Source organism: Eretmochelys imbricata, chromosome 26 (assembly GCF_965152235.1).
Source record: "Eretmochelys imbricata isolate rEreImb1 chromosome 26, rEreImb1.hap1, whole genome shotgun sequence".
NCBI lineage: Eukaryota > Metazoa > Chordata > Testudines > Cheloniidae > Eretmochelys > Eretmochelys imbricata.
Window position 1 is genome coordinate 1,508,898 of NC_135597.1, and position 20,298 is coordinate 1,529,195.

The 20,298-nt window shown below is 47.5% G+C and overlaps 1 protein-coding gene across 2 annotated transcripts in view; it reads right to left on the reverse strand.

The window, feature by feature from the left end:
• Positions 1-354: 354 nt before the first annotated feature.
• The window catches only part of PLEKHA2 (pleckstrin homology domain containing A2), a 56,523-nt gene continuing 36,579 nt past the window's right edge, over positions 355-20,298 (reverse strand). For both annotated transcript variants that reach the window (XM_077805764.1, XM_077805765.1), the window contains 6 exons: positions 19,820-19,966; positions 19,305-19,373; positions 18,128-18,198; positions 11,267-11,330; positions 6,849-6,926; positions 355-6,407 (listed from right to left, as the gene is read on the reverse strand). In XM_077805764.1, coding sequence (XP_077661890.1) covers positions 6,039-6,407; positions 6,849-6,926; positions 11,267-11,330; positions 18,128-18,198; positions 19,305-19,373; positions 19,820-19,966 — 798 coding nt within the window. In that variant the 3' untranslated portion in view covers positions 355-6,038. The remainder of the gene's footprint in view (positions 6,408-6,848; positions 6,927-11,266; positions 11,331-18,127; positions 18,199-19,304; positions 19,374-19,819; positions 19,967-20,298) is intronic.

Genomic DNA, 20,298 nt, shown 5'->3' on the forward strand with positions numbered 1-20,298 from the left:
TTCTGTGATCAATTACTATTTATCAGTTAAGATGAGGTCTAATACAGAATTATCCCATGCTGGATGTAATACTTTTTGAGTTAGGAAATTGACATCTCTAAAAATTTTAGAAATTCCAAGGACACTTTAATGAGACCTCCAGCATACATCACTCAGATTGAAGTCACTTATGATAACTCTGCTTTTTTCCTACACATTATGGATGGGTGCTTACATATGTTAGCCATTGCATTTATCTGCAAAAGAGTTTAAAAAGTGATAATGGTAAAATACAAAAACACAAAGCACATTCTTTAAAGATTTCACACAGGTTTTTTTACTACAAAACAAGCAACAAAAATTTTTCACTACAAGTAAAGTGAGAAGCATTGTATCATTAGAAGATTTTTCACGGACCCAAAAGTCATCTTTACACAAGTGCAATTCACAGCTGAGAATTATTGGTGCAAATATCACAATCAAATGCACAAGCAGCTCACAAAAGAATTAAACAAAAGTCCAAATTCTAATGATGTATTGTTTGTTTTCCAAACTTCCACTTCATTCAATCTTACCACATCTGTAACTCAAAACTTCACTCTAAGCAACTGCTTGGGGACTGCTAGGAAAGAGGGAAAAATCTGCAGAAAATATTATAGGCTCTTTACTAATTCTGTCTTCCTGTATTGTGTGTTACCCCAAAATATCTTCAACATCCCAAGCTATGCACCACCTGCTAGCCTGAAAAAATGACTGGAATGTCACATGGAAACTTATTGTTCACACTTTCCTTTGGAAAAAAAACAGTCATTTCATCCCGCATTTGTTAATATCAACATGTCACATGATCAAGAGGTCTAGTCTCTAGTCTAGGTGTGGGTACCTCTAAGTAGAGGGACCCTCATCTAAGGGCACTTGAAATACATGGCAAATATTTACAAAAATGGCTGAAGCCATTTTGGTGCCTTCATATAAAATACAAACAGAAGAAAAACGACGAACATTTTCTCACACCATTCTTTCCATTCAAGTTACCTTAACTCTGCACCCATTTGTCTACTAAATCTGGAGAAACTAATCTTTGTGGTCCACACTTCATTTCCCAGGTGGTCCTTGCAAGACCCCGGTGGTAAATAGCACGACTATGCATCTGTACAAAAGCAAGACTCCGCATAGGGGGCAAACGCACATTTTAAAATATATTAGTTATTAAAAAGTGCTGCAAAGCTCCACGTTGATCAAGCTGTTTGGCCTCTACCAAGTCGTCCACTGCATTTTGTGGGAATTCACTGTATACAAGGGAAGGATACCAGAGCTGGGGTGAATAACATGAATGATGGTGGCACTATTTTAGCACAGTGAACCAGGAATTAGTTTCCAAGACACATTTTCGTCTGCCACTATCCTGTGGCCTCGGAACCAGTCTCAATGCCGTTTTGAAGTTATGGGTGGGGGAGAGGACAGAGGAAAGGGGACGTAGCAGGAGTACTAAAGCCACTGGTAGCTTCTTCCTTGGAGAATCAATCATACCTGTGCAATAAACTCAGACTTTGCCATTCCAGGCCCTTGGACCCCTTTCAGCAATAATTCATTAGAAATACTTAGCATCTTTATGGCAGTTTACATCTTCAGAGCTATGCACAACCTTAACTATGGTTCACCCTGTAATTAATGTTCTCAGACACAGGGCTCCCTCACGGCAGTAAGTCTGAGTGATGCCACTCAAGGCTTTATATTCACAATCACGTCAAATGGTTACATATAGTCAAAACCGGATGTTTTATTAGCTAAACAGGAGATCAGCTGAAAAAACAAAACAAAACCCACAACAATATAAAAGAGAAAATCTAGTGCAAATAAAGCCAAAGGGGAAAAAAACCCAATCTAAATGTAGACTCCTACAATTCAATAATATAACTTTTGCTGTACCATTTACATTGATTCCAATTCATATTCATTGTTTCAACATTTCCCACGGTCTCCCATAGAACTACTGTTTGAACGGATTGACATGAAGTGGGGGACTCCATTCAGTATTTTAAATAGGTTGACAGGAAATATAAAAGTATACATTTAGTTGTTTTGACTAGAACGGAAATATAAAAAAGTAAAAGAATTCGGCATGGATTCCTGAAATCTGTCACCCCAAGCATGTAACATTATTAAAACATGCTCTGGCCAACTGTGTCCACAAAGACAAAAGGTACAACTACATTCAGGCTGCATTACAGTCGTGTTGACCTATCTGCATTCACCAGATATTACTTTAAAAATTCTAAAACTGGCCTCTCTCTCCAAAAGCAGGCATCCTCAACACGACTAGAATCTGAAAATATGGGGCTTAAGCAATGCATGTAAGCGCTACTTTCATTTCATTCTGTGCTGAGTCAGTACGTACGGATTTTCAAGCTATCCTCCCTTCTTATTAGGCAAGCCCTCATTTGTCTTTTAAATGTTCATTACAACTCTGAATAATATGGTGGACGGAGCCAGGGATATGTGTCTGACGTCCATTGTTTTTCTGATTCCCCTCCCCTGCTCCGGTCATAAAAATTGTAGCCTATGATTCTAGTGGTCACTTTTGTTAGTATTACTGTTCCCATCACAGTAGCACACATTATGCACACACCTGATTCTGAACCGTCAGGGCAAAGGGGGGATATGACTGACGTCTATACAATCATGACTGGTGCAGAGAAAGTAAATAAGGAAGTGTTATTTACTCCTCATGACACAAGGTCTAGGGGTCACCAAATGAACTTAATAGGGAGTAGGTTTAAAACAAACAAAAAAGGAAGTACTTCTTCACACAACTCACAATCAACCTGTGGAACTCCTTGCCAAAGGATGTTGTGAAGACCCAGACTATAACAGGGTTCAAAAAAGAACTAGATAAATTCATGGAGGATAGGTCCATCAATGGCTATTAGCCAGGATGGGCAGGGATAGTGTCCCTAGCCTCTATTTGCCAGAAGCTGGGAATGGGTGACAGGGGATGGATCACTTGAAGATTACCTGTTCTGTTCATTCCCTCTGGGGTACCTGGCATTGGCCACTGTCGGAAGACAGGACACTGGGCTAGATGGACCTTGGGTCTGACCCAGTATGGCCATTCTTATGATAAGAGTCAGGGAAATAGGTCTGCAGACTGTGGCAAAGGTTCCAAGTTAATCTTTGAGCCCTCACCTCCAATCCTGGCTCTCAGCATAACATCGATCAGAGCCTAAACACCACAGCGATGGGTGCCCTATGGAAACCTGAGATGACAGATACTGTTGTTCTACACAAGGGTTTTCAGTCTTATTTAACAGCTGTGCTCAAGTATGGTTGAAATGTGGTTTTAGCCAGGGCTGAAATGGATTTTGGCTGGCCAGTGTGGGTTACAAAAAAACTCTTTGGTACAGGTAGAAATGGAAGCAAGAACATATTATTTCAGTTTAGTTATAACATGATTGGCTTCATCCATACTCATGGGCCAAATCATGATAAAGCTCCATTTGGCCCCAAACTGAGTTTGGACCAAGCTTCCATATAGTTCTCAAAACAGCTAAATCCTGTGCAGGCCAGGACAAAACAAGGGATTTTCTCCAGTGGAGTAATATTAAGCAGAGTTTGTAGGGCACACGGCATTGCTTCATGCAGCCAATGACAACCGTCAGACAATAAAAAGAAGTAGAAATCTTTGCTATCTCAAGACCACTCCAAGAGATCCCAAACCTACAGCTGCTGCAGTATGATTGGAACATTTAAGACAGAGGTTTCAACTTCAATTTATTAGAGATGGCAAGAGCATGCACACGTCTGCTTTAGGGCATGAAATTCCATTTGGAGTCTTCGGCAGGGTTTACACTAGCCCTTTTTCCCCTTAAAGATCTCTCACGCTTGCTAACAGGAAGTGGCTAGCCTAGGCAGAGTTCTAGGTCCCCACCAGCTTTTAACCATCTCATCTAACCCGCCTCAGAGCAAGTCTACAGCCCATGGCAACAGTGCTAGTAAGGCTTCACTGGGGGCCATTCTCTACAGCAGCTGCCTTCTGTTCACAACGGTCAGCTTCTTGGAGTGGAGGCAGCACTGAAGCTACAAATAGCTGGAACTTGCAACCCATTCCGCAATGTCTTAGTAATAAAGCAAGGGATGCTTTTAATTACTTACGATGGTTTGAACTTGCTTTAGCCTTGGATATGGGTTTCTAGCTAGATGTGCTGCTTTTTAGATAAGCAGCACCTCATCCTTTGTGCTTACTCAGACAAAATTCCCAAGGAAGTCACTGGTGGGTTTGTCTGAGTAAGGGTGGGAGGAGAGGCGGCTCGGTGCGGAAGCAGCTGGACACACAAGTGGAAAGAATGGAAACTCCCCCCTACGCAGAGGCTGGCAAAAGGCCTGTGAACCACTGAAGCCCTGGAAATAGCGATGTAAGAGGTGCACCTGCCTTGTACAGGCTTTACAGAGTCTTCAAAAAAATCACAGAACAACCTGAGCCACTATTAAAACCCCCCACAGGAAATAAAGAGACAGGAAAGAGAGTTGTGTGATGTCTATCTGAGAGTGATTACTTACCCACTTCTTAGGTGAAAAAGATCAAACACTCTCTGCTGTAAATTGCTTTATACCCTTTGTGCATCAGCTTGTTTTGTTATGGGTTAATGCCACGTTTGCACTGCTTAAAAAGAGTTCTGCTTATTTCTGTGTAAAGGTCAAGAGTGCATGCTGGTTGGATGGCCAAATCATCCAAATTTCATTGTAAATATTCTGCTTTCACTACATATTAATTAATACTTCAAGATTCAGGCATTTTAATTAAATCTTTGTGCCCAAGTGTATGCAATACAAGATTGGATACATACCTGAGAATATTCTTGCCACAGATATTCAGTTACACCTAGTCTGCGAAGAAGTGGTGCTATCCTTGACTCACATTTAAAAAAAAAATATATATATATACCAAGAAACATGTTTGTTATCATCAACGCATGAAGCGTTACATAAGTCTGAACAAGGAGCTTTCTCCAGAGTCTGACATCATGTAAAGGCCACGGACAGAAAGGAGTTACTACAAAGAAAATAGATTTGTTAATACATTGTTAGTTGGCCACTGTGAAGAGCTGGTCTCCTAGAAAACTGTTTTCAAGTTGCAGCGTTCTTTCTTTTTATAAACACAGCAGATTTCCTAGTGTGACCCACTAATTCCTTTTTGGCCTGTATGGGGGAGACTTTCAAAGGCACAAATGGGAAAGAGTTAAGCATCCATCTCCTACTGAAAGTCCATGAGAACTGGGCACCTAACTGCCCTCTGTGCCCTTGACAATATCTTGTCCTATATTTCCTGCATGATTCCCAAGAATTCAGAACCACGGTATTTGCTAAAGGTAGTGCTGTTTTGTCAGATTAGGCACCGGGGGCTGATGCTTCCCAATTTACACCCTGTGCGGTCATCATTTATGCCTGCACAAAGTGAGAACAAAATGGGTTTAAGATCACCAAGTCACAGGGATGTCCTCCTAATAAAACAAAGAGCTGCCTTTGCTACTGACAGTTCTCACTGCCTTCCGCCAGCAGCTGCTTCACCACTCTGGCAGCGTGATTGTACACAAGGAAACCTAACGGGCTGTTAAAGGTGGGCTTTCGGCGACGGGTGAGGAGAGGGGAACTGTCACAAATATGTGACCTCCACTTCCTTTTCTGGGAAAGCAACACTATCAAGGGAAGTGCTTCTACCTAAAGCTCGTATCACTGGAGAGAGTTGGCAAAAACAGGACAAATTCATCCCGGACAATTAAATGGAGTTTCACCAGCGATTAATCCGGCCCAATGTGCTTAGCACATGTATCCACACTTGTACTGAGGAGACCAGCTCTTTCAGTCCAAAATCTCATCTGTTTCAGCAGACCGAGTACATCACATTGCAATGGTTATTACACAAGTGGAGTGCTAGGCTGGCTCGGGCTAGCTGATACCACGACACGTGTCTGGGGTAGAATCAAGGTACCTTTGCATTAAACTGCTATCAACAGAGTTCATCATTTAAAAAAAACCTGAAGGCGAAAAGAGCCTGGGTTTGGTTACACATCAGAGGTCCGGATGTTCTCGTCATCCAGGTTAAACACAAATGGCTTCTCTTTAATGTGCTGGGGTTCAGATCTGTGCCGTACACGCCTCTGCTGCATGGCTCCAGCGTCACTCTCTGTGAAGGAGGGCACAAACACCGAGTCTCTCATATACCCGGGCATCTCCTCGATCACGGGCTGCTTCCCTCCTGGCTGCGGCACTGGTGTCCAAGGCTGCCAGGACGGGGTGGAAGGGGTTTTGCAGAGTGCTTTCCTTTCCTCCCCTGGGTGTCTCATTCGGGGCAAGGAGGGGATCAAGGAGCTTGAAAGATTGGAGCCCCCAGGTCTGCTCATAGAAGAAATGGATCTCACGAAAGACATTTCCTGCAAAAAGACAGGCAGAGCAGAGGGGGAAAGGTGGGGGTTAGTTCCTGTAGAAATTGCTCTAAGCATCCTGGAGGACGATTCTAGAGATCAGGACTTTAGCACTGTATATGCTTCAGGCTTCAAGGCAAGGACAAGAGAATTAAGTGAACTATGCAAATCTGAATTCAATTAGCTTTTGCTGTTGCTGAATCTTTTGCCCAGGCTTCAGGGAGCATTGCTGATATCATAGCCAAGCTCGACTGAATGATTTCTCCTAACTTGTTGTTTTTTAAACTTTTTTTGGATGAATGGTAGACAAATCCAGAGACAGCATGGTCTCATCCTGGAAACTGACTAATTCACTGAACGTTTGCACGAGCCGCTAAATAAATCATATCAGCTTAAAAATAATGGATCTTTAGTTGATGCTAAATGTGAAAAGGAAAGGATATAACCTACCCTTGGGCGGCTTTTCAGGGCCTGCATCGCCTCTGTGATTGCTTTGATCCAGCTGTGCATATCCTCAGGGCTGTCTGCCTGCAAAACATACCAGACAAAAATGAGATTTCTGCCTGCATTTTACAAGTCACTTAGAGCAGAAACAGTTCAACCACGCTATCCAGGGGGTCTGGCCAGTGCATCTCTGATGTTAACAAGTACCACATATAGAGCATGGGACGAGCTTTCCTTAGGTCATAGATCTTATGACCTTCTAGTTCAGCCCAAATCTATTTTATAACTAAAAACCCTGTTCAATTTCTGTGAAATTGCTTCACGTGTATCATTAGGATTTCACCCACTTGGAAAGTCCAGAATGGCTGAAATGTACCAAAAACAGCTTGACTTTTGTTTACATTTATGAGACAATCTTCAGGGGTGAGTAAATCATGCTTAGCCTGACTTCTAAGGTATCCAAACCCAAAAGCTCAGGAAATCAACACATACTGGGCCCTCAGGAGGCACTCAACATGCTGCAGGATCAGACCCATTATTAGCAGCTCGTTCCTGTAATTCTCCTGCAGGGTGATTTTTGTCTGATGAGACAACACCATATGGCCAACCTCTTTAAAAACCAAAACAGGGCTACCCCCCCACAAAAAACACAAAATGTAAGTTACAAACCAACTCCACCAGGGGGCAAGAGCTATACAAAGAACGCGGGGAGCAGAGACGTTTCAGTGAGCCTGGCCTCCTCACCAGCGCCTTCCTGCCCCCGCGCTAACCGAGGGAAACAGTCTTTAAAAACATGAGAACCCCCATCTGCCCCCAGCCATCCTGCACCGCCCCTGAAGGAGGGACATGAAGAGACCAAAGAGGCCTTTTCCATCTCCGATTGTTGCGGTCCCACGGCAGTCCCGATCTGGGCCAGAGGACAAGTGGCACAGTGCTGTATTTGGCTGTCTTGCAGGAGACCGGCAGTCAGGTCCCACGCTCCCAAGTCAGCAGGGGTTTGGGGCTTTGCAGATGTAGTTTATTCAGTCCCTGCGTGGCAGGAGGCACCTTACATTGCTTTCAGGGAGCAGCTGGAGACCACACTGGAGCCAAAACGCACCCACATATAAACCAAGGCTGAGCCTGTCAGCTGAAGCAGAAGCTGATAAAGCCCAGTGATTTTCCAGGCCAAACTGAATTCTGTGCTGCAGAACCTCCCCCATGGCTCTGCACAGGCAGAGGACCTTCCAGGGGGCCCCGAGACCAGGCACTCTCCTGATTACAGTGGTTCCCTCTCTGCCAGGTAAACTCCTTTCTCCCACATACACAAACAATTCCCAGGCGCCCACAGAACAAAATCCTGCACAGCAGCCACAGGAAAGAGCTTTGCATGCTCAGGCCTTCTGGGTTCCCTGGATGCTAGCCCAGCTATGAACAAGATGGGATCTGGAAGGGCATTTTGGATACCGACGTGGAGAAGGAGGGTGATGTGAACTGGAGAGGGTGAGCAATAGCCTTTGCTGGGCCTTGCCGAGCTCCTGCTTTGCCAAGCCTCGTATTTGGACTCTGGGATAAAAGGATGGTTTGTGAGCCTGCACTTTATGCTTCAGAAACAGAGAGGCTACAGCTGCCAGTCCTCTGGCATTTGGCTTTACAAGCTGAAGCAACAACCAGTCTGCAGAGCAAAATCAGGCAGCTTGTTACATGAGTCCGTGACCTTGTCTATGGGAGGAAACTGCCTGTCACAGCTATTGCAGAACAAGCTATTCTGCAATAGCTCCCAACTGGAGACTATTCTGGAGCAACAGTGATTTTTATTCCAGAGTAATCAGCCTGCTTCCAAAACACTTACTTCCAAAGCAGAGTAATAATTCTGGAATAAAAGTGACATTTATTCCAGAATACAGTGTCCACACAGGGAGCCACTGCAGAATAGCTATTGCAGAATAGTTTATTTTGCAATAGGTATGCAAGTCAAATTTCCCAATGTAGACAAGGCCAGAGAGAGGGTTTGATGCTCTGTTCACCATGGCAGCCTGCTCTCCACACGTAAGCGTTTCTTGTGGAAGGGTTCACACAGGGAGAAAACAGAAGATAAAGATGTGCTCTTCTCCAACAAGCGCTAGGGATGATTCCCCTCTTGGTAATCCCCACCATCCAGTACTGCAGAGGGATGCTGGCCAGTGAAAACAAGCCGTGGGTGGTGCTTTCCTGCAGGGAGTTGGCTGCCTGTTTGCTTCTCACATGTAGCTAAACACATTCATACATCAAGAAGGCAACACCAAGGGGTCTCCAGGGAGCCCACAGGATATTTTCTTTTAAAGATGTCACTTGCTTGGTGCGGCAAACACATATACTTATCCACTGCCCTAATCCCCGACATCACCAGCCCACACTCTGCCTCAGCCTTGGACTGTAGGGAGCATGAACCAATTGTCCCTGCAGTCAGAGGGGAATGGAGTCTCTCCAGCCCTTGGGCTCTCTGCCAAGGTGTCCCACGCGGGGCTGGGTGGAGGTGGTGATTTCTCTGACAGAGTTGCCTGTCTGACCAGAAATGGGGCTGAGACACATCCTGACTCACCTCACCCAGAGGCCCCCGCACAGAGATTTCAGGGTGATGGACATTTATCCCTGGGCTGGACGAGGCAAGGAGAAGCTGGTGGGCACCTCTAGGGGGAGACAGAAGCTCCACAGGACACCCAGCTCTGAACGGAGCAAAGACCACGGGGCGTCTATTCACAGGGCCCTCAGCAGCATCTCACATGAGTCGTTCCAGGCAGAGAGATTCCTTGGGGCATGGAAAGCTTCCCTCAGTAGCTTCTTCTCCCACTGCCCCGAGACCTCTGGGGACTCAGCTCTCCCCTCAGTGCCCCTCCTTCACCCAGCCAGAGGGGGCACTAGATAGCAACATGGGGCACTTCCTCTCCCCACAGGCTGAGAGCAGCCACTGACCCCATACCAGCCCAGCAGCAAAGTGCTGAGCAGACACCGGGCTCCCGAACTGGCCAGGCGTAGCGTGGGATTTCCTGTCCTCTTGCAGGGGTGAGTGATCTGGATTTCGTCCAAGAGGCAGCTGCAGCTGGCTCAGACCCGCCTGGCTTACACAGGCATTTGCAGTGCTCAGGCCAGATACTGCTCAGTTTGAATTATTTTGTTTTGGGTACTAGCTCAGCAAATAAACTAAATACACCCAAAGCCTCAGAGCCCTGAGTCGGGGACAGGAGGCAAGCTGGGGCACAAGCTCTCAGAGGTGCACAGATGGGGGCTGTGGAGCATGTGTCCCCAAGGGCTGCTGCATCTCTTGAACTGTTGTAGTGAAAGAAGACAGCTGGCTGTAACTGCTTGGTGGGTGTGCAGTACACACTGCTTTGCATGGTCTCTGCTGAAAAAAAAACAACAACCGTCTGAAGGCGTGCGTGTGTGTGTGTGAGAGAATCAGTCTAAGGGTTTGGGGGAGTGAAGTATTGTCTTTAAACTGATGTTCATTTTGCAATTTCTCTGGCAGATTGAGTCAATGTGTAAATACTACCCAGTGTAAACACACTCCAGCTCCCTACCTGTCAGCCCTTTCTTTCCTGTCATCCCCTGGAGATTCAGAACATATGTCTATAGCTCTGTACGTACAGGGCCAGACTCTTCCTGGCCGTTTACTTCATGTGATCATTAACGCTGTTGCAAAGCAGATGTAAAATACTCCCAAATCGGGATGGTAGCGTTCTGCACTGGTGTAAATGACTGCTCAAAACACAATGTAATGGAGAATCGGGCCAATCGTTTTGGCTGGCGTGGAAAGAAAGAATTAAGAGGGACTAGAAGTAGAGGATAACCAGCTGCTCTTAGCGAATGTTTGCACAGTGCCTTGGAGAGGGAAAGGGTGAGATCTGAGCATTATCATTGTGTTAGGATCAGTATTTGCCCTAAAAAGCAGCCTGCACTGCTGCAAGCCAGCCCACCGTTCACTTTTCATCCTCCATGTGGCACTAGGAGCTGGGAATGATCAACAGCCCTGGCCTGACTGACAGCAAACTTCAGGACAAGGAAGCTGCAGTCATGACTTTCTCCACTTGGATTCTTATCTAAGTGTTGGTACTTTCGTGTCTACATGTTTCTTCCTGCCCACACAAATAGCTGCAATTATAAATATACAGAACTGGAGAACTGAAACCACCAGGCAGTTTTCTTCCCGCCCCCTTCTCTGCCCCCCTCAACTGGAGCTTCGAAGCTGAGCTGAGTTGTACACAAATTCACCTACTTGTGTTTTCTGGTTGAAAGCCCATCAGGGAGCATCCTGTTTAGATGAATGTGACTCACACCAACTGTCGAGAGCTAAATTTACTGCCTAACAAAGTAAACTCAAAGCAAAACTACGGTCCCCATTATGAGCTCATGTGCAGTACAGATTATCTAACCGTTTTAAAGTCCTCTTAAACTAGGAATGATTTTACCTGGATGTAGAATGTCCTGGAGCTTGTTATGATTTCAAAGAGATTGTCCCGCATGAGAAGGTCACTTGAAACAAAAGAAAGAGAGAGGTTACCCTGAATTCAACATATGCAGGATAGACTATTTCTTCTTTATGCTCATATCTAGAGAACATTAACAACAAAATATTCAATGCAGATCTTGGATGTCTTCAGTATTGATCTTCAGAAACACAGACCTCAATTCTATATAACTTATCATACACCTTGTTTACACGCGCACACTGCAGTCTGCAAGCCAAATGATTCTCAGCCCCACTTTATACAAAAGTTCCATTTATAAACAGTTGATAAAGGATAATAAATGATTAATAGGGGGTTTTAAATAAATGGCTAATCAATCGTTAAAGTCTAGCAGGTCAAGGGACTACTTATAACCAAAGATTATAACCATCTACCAACACCTTCTATTGATGTGCTTATAACACATACTATTCCTGTCTATTTGGATCCTAAGTGTGACCTAATTCTCTGTCAGTCACATGGTTTTTAGAATCCTATAATATCAGGGTTGGAAGGGACCTCAGGAAGTCATCTAGTCCAAACCCCTGCTCAAAGCAGGACCAGACTTAGAGAGACTGCCGAGACTCATCAAGCCCTCGGATCGGTACCCCTTCCTGCTTCTCCACGTGGGCACCAATGATACTGCCAAGAATGACCTTGAGCAGATCACTGCAGACTACATGGCTCTGGGAAGAAGGATAAAGGAGTTTGAGGCGCAAGTGGTCTTCTCGTCCATCCTCCCGTGGAAGGAAAAGGCCTGGGTAGAGACCATTGAATCTTGGAAGTCAACGAATGGCTACGCAGGTGGTGTCGGAGAGAAGGCTTTGGATTCTTTGACCATGGGATGGTGTTCCAAAAAGGAGGAGGAGTGCTAGGCAGAGACGGGCTCCACCTAACGAAGAGAGGGAAGAGCATCTTCGGAAGCAGGCTGGCTAACCTAGTGAGGAGGGCTTTAAACTAGGTTCATCGGGGGAAGGAGACCAAAGCCCTGAGGTAAGTGGGGACGTGGGATACCGGGAGGAAGCACGAGCAGGAGAACGCGAAAGGGGAGCACACCTGCCTCATTCTAAGAAAGCAGGACAAACAGCAAGTTATCTCAAGTGCCTATACACAAATGCAAGAAGCCTGGGAAACAAGCAGGGAGAACTGGAAGCCCTGGCACAGTAAAGGAATTATGATGTGATTGGAGTAACGGAGACTTGGTGGGATAACTCACATGACTGGAGTACTGTCATGGATGGATATAAACTGTTCAGGAAGGACAGGTGGGGCAGAAAAGGTGGGGGAGTAGCACTGTATGTAAGGGAGCAGTATGACTGCTCAGAGCTCAAGTATGAAACTGCAGAAAAACCTGAGAGTCTCTGGATTAAGTTTAGAAGTGTGAGCAACAAGAGTGATGTCGTGGTGGGAGTCTGCTGTAGACCACCGGACCAGGGGGATGAGGAGGACGAGGCCTTCTTCCGGCAACTCACAGAAGTTACTAGATCGCAGGCCCTGGTTCTCATGGGAGACTTCAATCACTCTGATATCTGCCGGGAGAGCAATACAGTGGTGCACAGAAAATCCAGGAAGTTTTTGGAAAGTGTAGGGGACAATTTCCTGGTGCAAGTGCTGGAGGAACCAACTAGGGGCAGAGCTCTTCTTGACCTGCTGCTCACAAACCGGGAAGAATTAGTGGGGGAAGCAAAAGTGGATGGGAACCTGGGAAGCAGTAACCATGAGATGGTCGAGTTCAGGATCCTGACACAAGGAAGAAAGGAGAGCAGCAGAATACGAACCCTGGACTTCAGAAAAGCAGACTTTGACTCCCTCAGGGAACGGATGGGCAAGATCCCCTGGGAGAATAACATGAGTGGGAAACGAGTCCAGGAGAGCTGGCTGTATTTTAAAGAATCCTTATTGAGGTTACAGGGACAAACCATCCCGATGTGTAGAAAGAATAGTAAATATGGCAGGCGACCAGCTTGGCTTAACAGTGAAATCCTTGCTGATCTTGAACACAAAAAAGAAGCTTACGAGAAGTGGAAGATTGGACAAATGACCAGGGAAGAGTATAAAAATATTGCTCGGGCATGCAGGAGTGAAATCAGGAAGGCCAAATCACACTTGGAGTTGCAGCTAGCGAGGGATGTTAAGAGTAACAAGAAGGGTTTCTTCAGGTATGTTAGCAACAAGAAGAAAGTCAAGGAAAGTGTGGGCCCCCTTACTGAGTGAGGGAGGCAACCTAGTGACAGAGGATGTGGAAAAAGCTAATGTACTCAATGCTTTTTTTGCCTCAGTCTTCATGAACAAGGTCAGCTCCTAGACTACTGCTCTGGGCAGCACAGCATGGGGAGGAGGTGACCAGCCCTCTGTGGAGAAAGAAGTGGTTCGCGACTATTTAGAAAAGCTGGACGAGCACAAGTCCGTGGGGCCGGATGCGCTGCATCCGAGAGTGCCAAAGGAGTTGGCAGATGTGATTGCAGAGCCATTGGCCATTATCTCTGAAAACTCATGGCGATTGGGGGAGGTCCCGGACGACTGGAAAAAGGCTAATGTAGTGCCCATCTTTAAAAAAGGGAAGAAGGAGGATCCTGGGAACTACAGGCCAGTCAGCCTCACCTCAGTCCCTGGAAAAATCATGGAGCAGGTCCTCAAGGAATCCATTCTGAAGCACTTAGAGGAGAGGAAAGTGATCAGGAACAGTCAGCATGGATTCACCAAGGGTAAGTCATGCCTGAATAATCTAATTGCCTTCTATGATGAGATAACTGGCTCTGTGGATGAAGGGAAAGCAGTGGATATGTTGTTCCTTGACTTTAGCAAAGCTTTTGACACGGTCTCCCACAGTATTCTTGCCAGCAAGTTAAAGAAGTATGGGCTGGATGAATGGACGATAAGGTGGATAGAAAGCTGGCTAGATAGTCAGGCTCAACGGGTAGTGATCAATGGCTCCATGTCTAGTTGACAGCTGGTATCAACCGGAGTGCCCCAAGGGTCAGTCCTCGGGCCGGTTTTGTTCAATATCTTCCTTAATGATCTGGAGGATGGTGTGGATTGCACTCTCAGCAAGTTTGCGGATGATACTAAACTGGGAGGAGAGGTAGATACGCTGGAGGGTAGGGATAGGATACAGAGGGACCTAGACAAATTAGAGGATTGGGCCAAAAGAAATCTGATGAGGTTCAACAAGGACAAGTGCAGAGTCCTGGACTTAGGACGGAAGAATCCCATGCATCGCTACAGACTAGGGACCGAGTGGCTAGGCAGCAGTTCTGCAGAAAAGGACCTAAGGGTTACAGTGGACGAGAAGCTGGATATGAGTCAACAGTGTGCCCTTGTTGCCAAGAAGGCCAATGGCATTTTGGATGTATTAGTAGGGGCATTGCCAGCAGATCGAGGGACGTGATCGTTCCCCTCTATTCGACATTGGTGAGGCCTCATCTGGAGTACTGTGTCCAGTTTTGGGCCCCACACTACAAGAAGGATGTGGAAAAACTGGAAAGAGTCCAGCAGAGGGCAACAAAAATTATTAGGGGATTGGAACACATGACTTATGAGGAGAGGCTGAGGGAACTGGGATTGTTTAGTCTGCGGAAGAGAAGAATGAGGGGGGATTTGATAGCTGCTTTCAACTACCTGAAAGGGGGTTCCAAAGAGGATGGATCTAGACTGTTCTCAGTGGTACCAGATGACAGAACAAGGAGTAATGGTCTCAAGTTGCAGTGGGGGAGATTTAGGTTGGATATTAGGAAAAACTTTTTCACTAGGAGGGTGGTGAAACACTGGATTGCGTTACCTAGGGAGGTGGTGGAATCTCCTTCCTTAGAAGTTTTTAAGGTCAGGCTTGACAAAGCCCTGGCTGGGACGATTTAGTTGGGGATTGGTCCTGCTTTCAGCAGGGGGTTGGACTAGATGACCTCCTGAGGTCCCTTCCAACCCTGATATTCTAGGATTCCATGATTCAATCCCCAATTTTTGCCCCAGATCCCTAAATGGCCCCCTCAAGGATTGAACTCACAATCCTGAGTTTAGCAGGCCAATGCTCAAACCACTGAGCTATCCCTCCCCTTGCATAGGGTAAGAAGAGTTTGTTTCATTAAAGCTCTAGCTCATGTTTTCATTTGCACACCTTGAAATCATCCTGGACATGTTCAGCATCTCCACTGCTAATCTGAGTAATAAACCAGCACTCATAAAGTCCTGGTCTTATTCATGGCTCTTCTAAGGCTCAGTGCAAGCACAAATATCACGAGCAGTAAATTACACTAAAGATGTTGTGCAGCCTGCCTTTGAAATCACGGTCAGTCAATTCTTCATATCTGATCATGTGGGTCCATTCAAAACCAGTGCATCAAAAACCAGTAAACCAGGAACATGACTCAGAAGCAGTGCCCATCACAGGACCCTGGGGGGCAGGGATGCACATGGGAGGGAGAAGAGAATGAAGAAAAGCAAACCATGTTTGATAGGTCTGGATGGAGAGGACACTCACCCGCTGAGTACTTGGTCTGCATGAAACCCTAGCTGCCTGTCTCCCTGCCAGCAGCAGAGGTCTTCACGTCCTGAGTACTTTCTTCAGTTCATTAAGGACACAGATACTGTTATTCAGCGTCCAGTGCACTGTGCTTCCCTCTCACAATTTTAACTGTGGCAACATCTATAATGGTGAAGATCTAGGATTGTGCCAGCATAAGGTGGGGCAAAAATTAGCCCATGGCTAATGCAAGTAAAACCCAAGCTTGGAGTTCACGCACAAACAGTAACTGCATGTCTGCAGAGCCCCTGTTCATTGCCACAACAGACCATGATCTTCCGTTTAGGAGAGTTGCTGTCCTCAGGTATACATCGAATTCAGTGCTCCAAGGGCAGAGGGGGAGGGGATGAATTCTGGCCAACCGCTGACTCCCCTTGGATGTATATGGGAAGCTGCAGCCCCACTCTAGATCCCCAAAGGGGCACCCACCTCTCTTCCCTGAACATAACAGCGGTTTATTCCACCGTTGCAGCCTGGGTGGGTGGGTGGGTGGCTGCTCCACTCGGGAGAGGGTCTCTCTGCACTCTGCTTAACAAGGGTTAACAAGGGTTAACTCAGAGCAGCTCCACCCTCTGTACGTGCAGGGCATAAATTCACTCCTCCTGAAAAAGGGAGTCCCAGCATCCAGGTAAATAGATGGGATTCCTCAGATGAAAGGTGCTAATTGAAATGGGATGTCTAGATACAGCGTAACTTGGTTGGGCCAGCAATCCGGGCCAGCACAGGGAGCTGGGTCCCAACTCCAGATGGATAACAGGAAAACGAAATAAAGGGAAAATTAGAGGTGCTACATACTGGAAAGATGCCTTCTATGAAAGGCCTGGGTCCCAGCCACAAACCAACCCTGAAAAACTGCCTGAGATCAGCAGCAGACCTGTGACACAGGGGCGGCTGTGAAACGTGACCACTGGGGAAATCCAGTGAGACACAGTGTAACTCAAACAAGGAAGGACGAATCTGAGTGGTACCAGAGAACACAAGATCTGAGGAGAAGCAGGTCGTGACAACCCTGGCTGGGAACTCAGCTGTGGCAACTTGAACGACAATCTGCCCTTTGCATCCCTTATGTACCCCTCTTCGTCACATCCCTTTTTCAGGTGGGGAACAGAGCCACGTAGAGGTGGGGTGATTTCCTGACACTCACACAGAGAGTCAGTGGCAGGGTTGGGATTAGGACCTACCAGTCCTCACTCATACCCTAGTACGGTCCTCCCAAAGGAGCCCTATGGGCCACTGTGGACTGGTCAGACTCTCTCGTTGTTCCTTAACTTTCCGTTAGTCTCCCCTTCTTTCCTCGCCTACTTGCTCCACTCAGAGGGTCCCCATGTCACCCTCCTCATCCTCCTGACACTTGGTCTCTTCCTAGCTTCAGAGAGCAGACAGACATGCTTGGGCAGTGCCAACCATCTCATGGGCAGAGGCAGATGGGAGCGCAGGATGCCTGGCCATTAGGAAGCGTTTTCCATTATTTCTGACTGTTAAAATGCTCTTAGAATGCCAGGGGCTCTCCAGGAGCAAGAGAAGAAATGGGTCCCGAGAGCAGCACAGCAGCAAGAAACAAGGCTGCAAAACCAGGTGCAACAGCCCAGGATAACACAGGACGCCTTTTCCAGGGGTAGGGCTGCCACTGTGATCTGTTCCAGCCCTGGCTGGAGAGAGAGAGAGAGGCCTGTGATCCAGCCTCTCACACCCCTTGAGCACTCCGTGGTCAGAGTGATTTAGGTCTCTGAAGTGCCTTGTGTTCAGAAAGATCCCAAACACGCTTTACCAAGCATAGTATGTAAACCGGCATTGCTTCAGCTACTCAGCCATATGGTCCTCATCACTGCAGCATCTGAGCACACACCCTCATAGCCACCTTATGCAGCAGGGCACTGCTACCACCTCCACGGACAGATGGGAAGCTGAGGCACAGAGGAATTACGTGACTTGCCCAAAATCACTCAGGAAGTCTGTGGCAGAGCCAGAAAATGGACCCTGGTGTCCCGAGTGCCCCTGCAAGGCTCTAGCCACTAGCCCATCCACAGCTCAGAGCTGGGTCGACAGACTCCAGCTTGCACTCCAAACAGCCATGTAGACATCACGACTCGGGCTGGAGCTCGGGCTCTGGAGGCCCCCTCCTCCCTCGCCGGCTCAACTTCAGAGCCCGAGCTCCAGCCTGAGCCGCGATGTCTACACAGCTACCGTCAGTGCCGTGGCTGTTGGCACACCCGGGTTAGCACCTCTGAGGATAAAGTCCTTTCGTGACCACTCCACTTCACTTCTAAAGGGACTGAATCCAACAGAAGTGCAGGAAAAGACATTACCCGGATTTGACTAGACATTCGTGGGTCTTGAGGACGTCCTTGAGAAGGATCGAACGCAAGGGCTCCTTGTCCTGGGGAGACACGACAGAACAGAGTCAGTGGGTCTGCATCAACCTCGCGGGCTGCTCTGGTGGCACTGGGAGCCCACTCTAGTGCCCAGGAATTTTGTGAGACCTAAGAGCAACCTTCAGCAAAGCCTCCATGGACAGAGTCCTGGCCCTTGGCCCCCGGCTGGAATAAAGAGAGAGGTCACTGGGCGGGAGCATCCCCAAATGGCGGCTCCATGCAGCATCTCTCACCCCCCCAAGCCCTAACCCAGGCGCAGCACCCAGTGAACAGCAACTGAGAAGGGGAAAGCAGAGGAGCACGGCAAGGTTTTGCATTTGTTTCTTTTAATCTGTTGGATCGCATTGAATTCACCCCCTTTCCATTCTTAGCTCAGCACCCTCCTCTCCTGTCTGTCTCCAGTCTTTGAGAGTCCAATGGGCATCTCACAGGTGTGAGGGGGCACGGCAGTGTACATGCAGTGGAGCGTGCAGCCTGGGTCACTAAGTCCAGGCCTCTGCTGTCGCAAGCAACCCCCGTCATATGATCCCATCCGTAAACTTATCAAGCTGGATTTTAGAGCTAGACTGATTACTTGCCCTCAGTGCTATTGGGAGGCTGTTCCAGAACCTCATTCCTCTCAGTGACGGTTAGAAGCCTTCTTCTAGTTTGTCCTCTAAATGCATCCATGGCCAGTTACAGCTGTGATGGTGCATGCCAGCATGTGTGTGTGTCGGGGGGTATGCTGGGAGGGGAGCGTGCACGCGTCCGCGTGGGGTTTCTTGCTTGCAGAAACAGGACTCAGAACTCCATGGTGGTTCAGGCAGAGGAACAGCCCCCGCGACAGCCAGCTTTGAGCCGCGTTTGTGTCAAAGGCACAGCTCCCCTGCCTGTCCCTAAGACCAGCCGCTGCACTTGCTCCCTGCACTCTTGCAGCGTGTGGGCTCTGTTCTCAGCTTTAGCCCCAATTGTGGGGTTTTCTCCCACAATATTTTCTGTGCTCAAAATGCTGATTGATTTTAACAAAAGCCAAAAACGCAGCCTTGCAAATGCCAAGCCCAATACACCCATGAGCAGAGGGACAAGTGGACAAGGTCACCCAGAGAACTGTGAGCAAGAGGGGGCTGCTTACCTGCTCGCACTTGAAATAACTGATGGTAAAGTCGTCAAGAGCAAAGTACCGGCGTTTCCAGCTCTTCCTCTGAAAAACAGAGAGAACAGTCCCTAATGCTTCCAGGGTTGAGTTTCAGCCTCCCCAGCTCCTCGGAAAAAACAAATGGGTCCTGAGAACCTAGGGGTCGCATCTTCCAAAGAATGAGCACTGGTGAAAGCTGTAAGCCTGCTCCACCAGGAAACAGGAAGCTCAGAGTTAGCAGCTCATAACTCAGGGTACTAAATCACCTATCACTGCTCGGACACCAAGACCTGTGCTGCATCAACACGGCCCCACTCCCTCCTCCTATGCAGAGGAACTGTTCAGGCCAATGTGACACCTTGGACCCCGAGAAGTGAAAAGCTCCCCTTCTGGGCACAGTGGTGTGGGGGAAGCAAGAGGAGGCTCAGAAGCAATAAAATCAAGCCCCCTTCAAGCCCCCGCACTGCTCTGCTCCATGAAGGACTCAGTGCGACTCTGCAGCACGCACTCACCACATTCCCCTGCTTCACACAGTAGCCGCTTTTGAGGACGGGTGGCCCTGTGGATGGCTTGGAGGCAGAGGTGGGTATGTAGCTCTGGGAGCGTCTCAGAAGAGGGTGAGTGGCCAAGTCGCCTCCGTCTGCTCCTTCCCCTCCATTCTGAAACAAAAAAGAAAACAATACTTGGAAACCTGCAAACAGCCTGTGGACGGGAGAGCGGACGGCACATGCATGCTTGAGCCTGGCAGAACAGCCGAAGGAATTTAGCAGCCCACCCTCTAATCTACGCCTGCCCCCTGCCACAAACAAATGACATTTTATTAGCCCAGCTGAACACCACACCTGCCCCATGCAAACACGAGAGCAACGTTTGCAGGTGCCCTGATTTTCAGAAGTGAAAAAAAAAAAAAATGCACAAGCTCCGCAAACCTTGGCCTCGGGGGTTGGGATCCTGGTCGGCACGCCGCAGCTTGGGAAATCCAACACAGAGC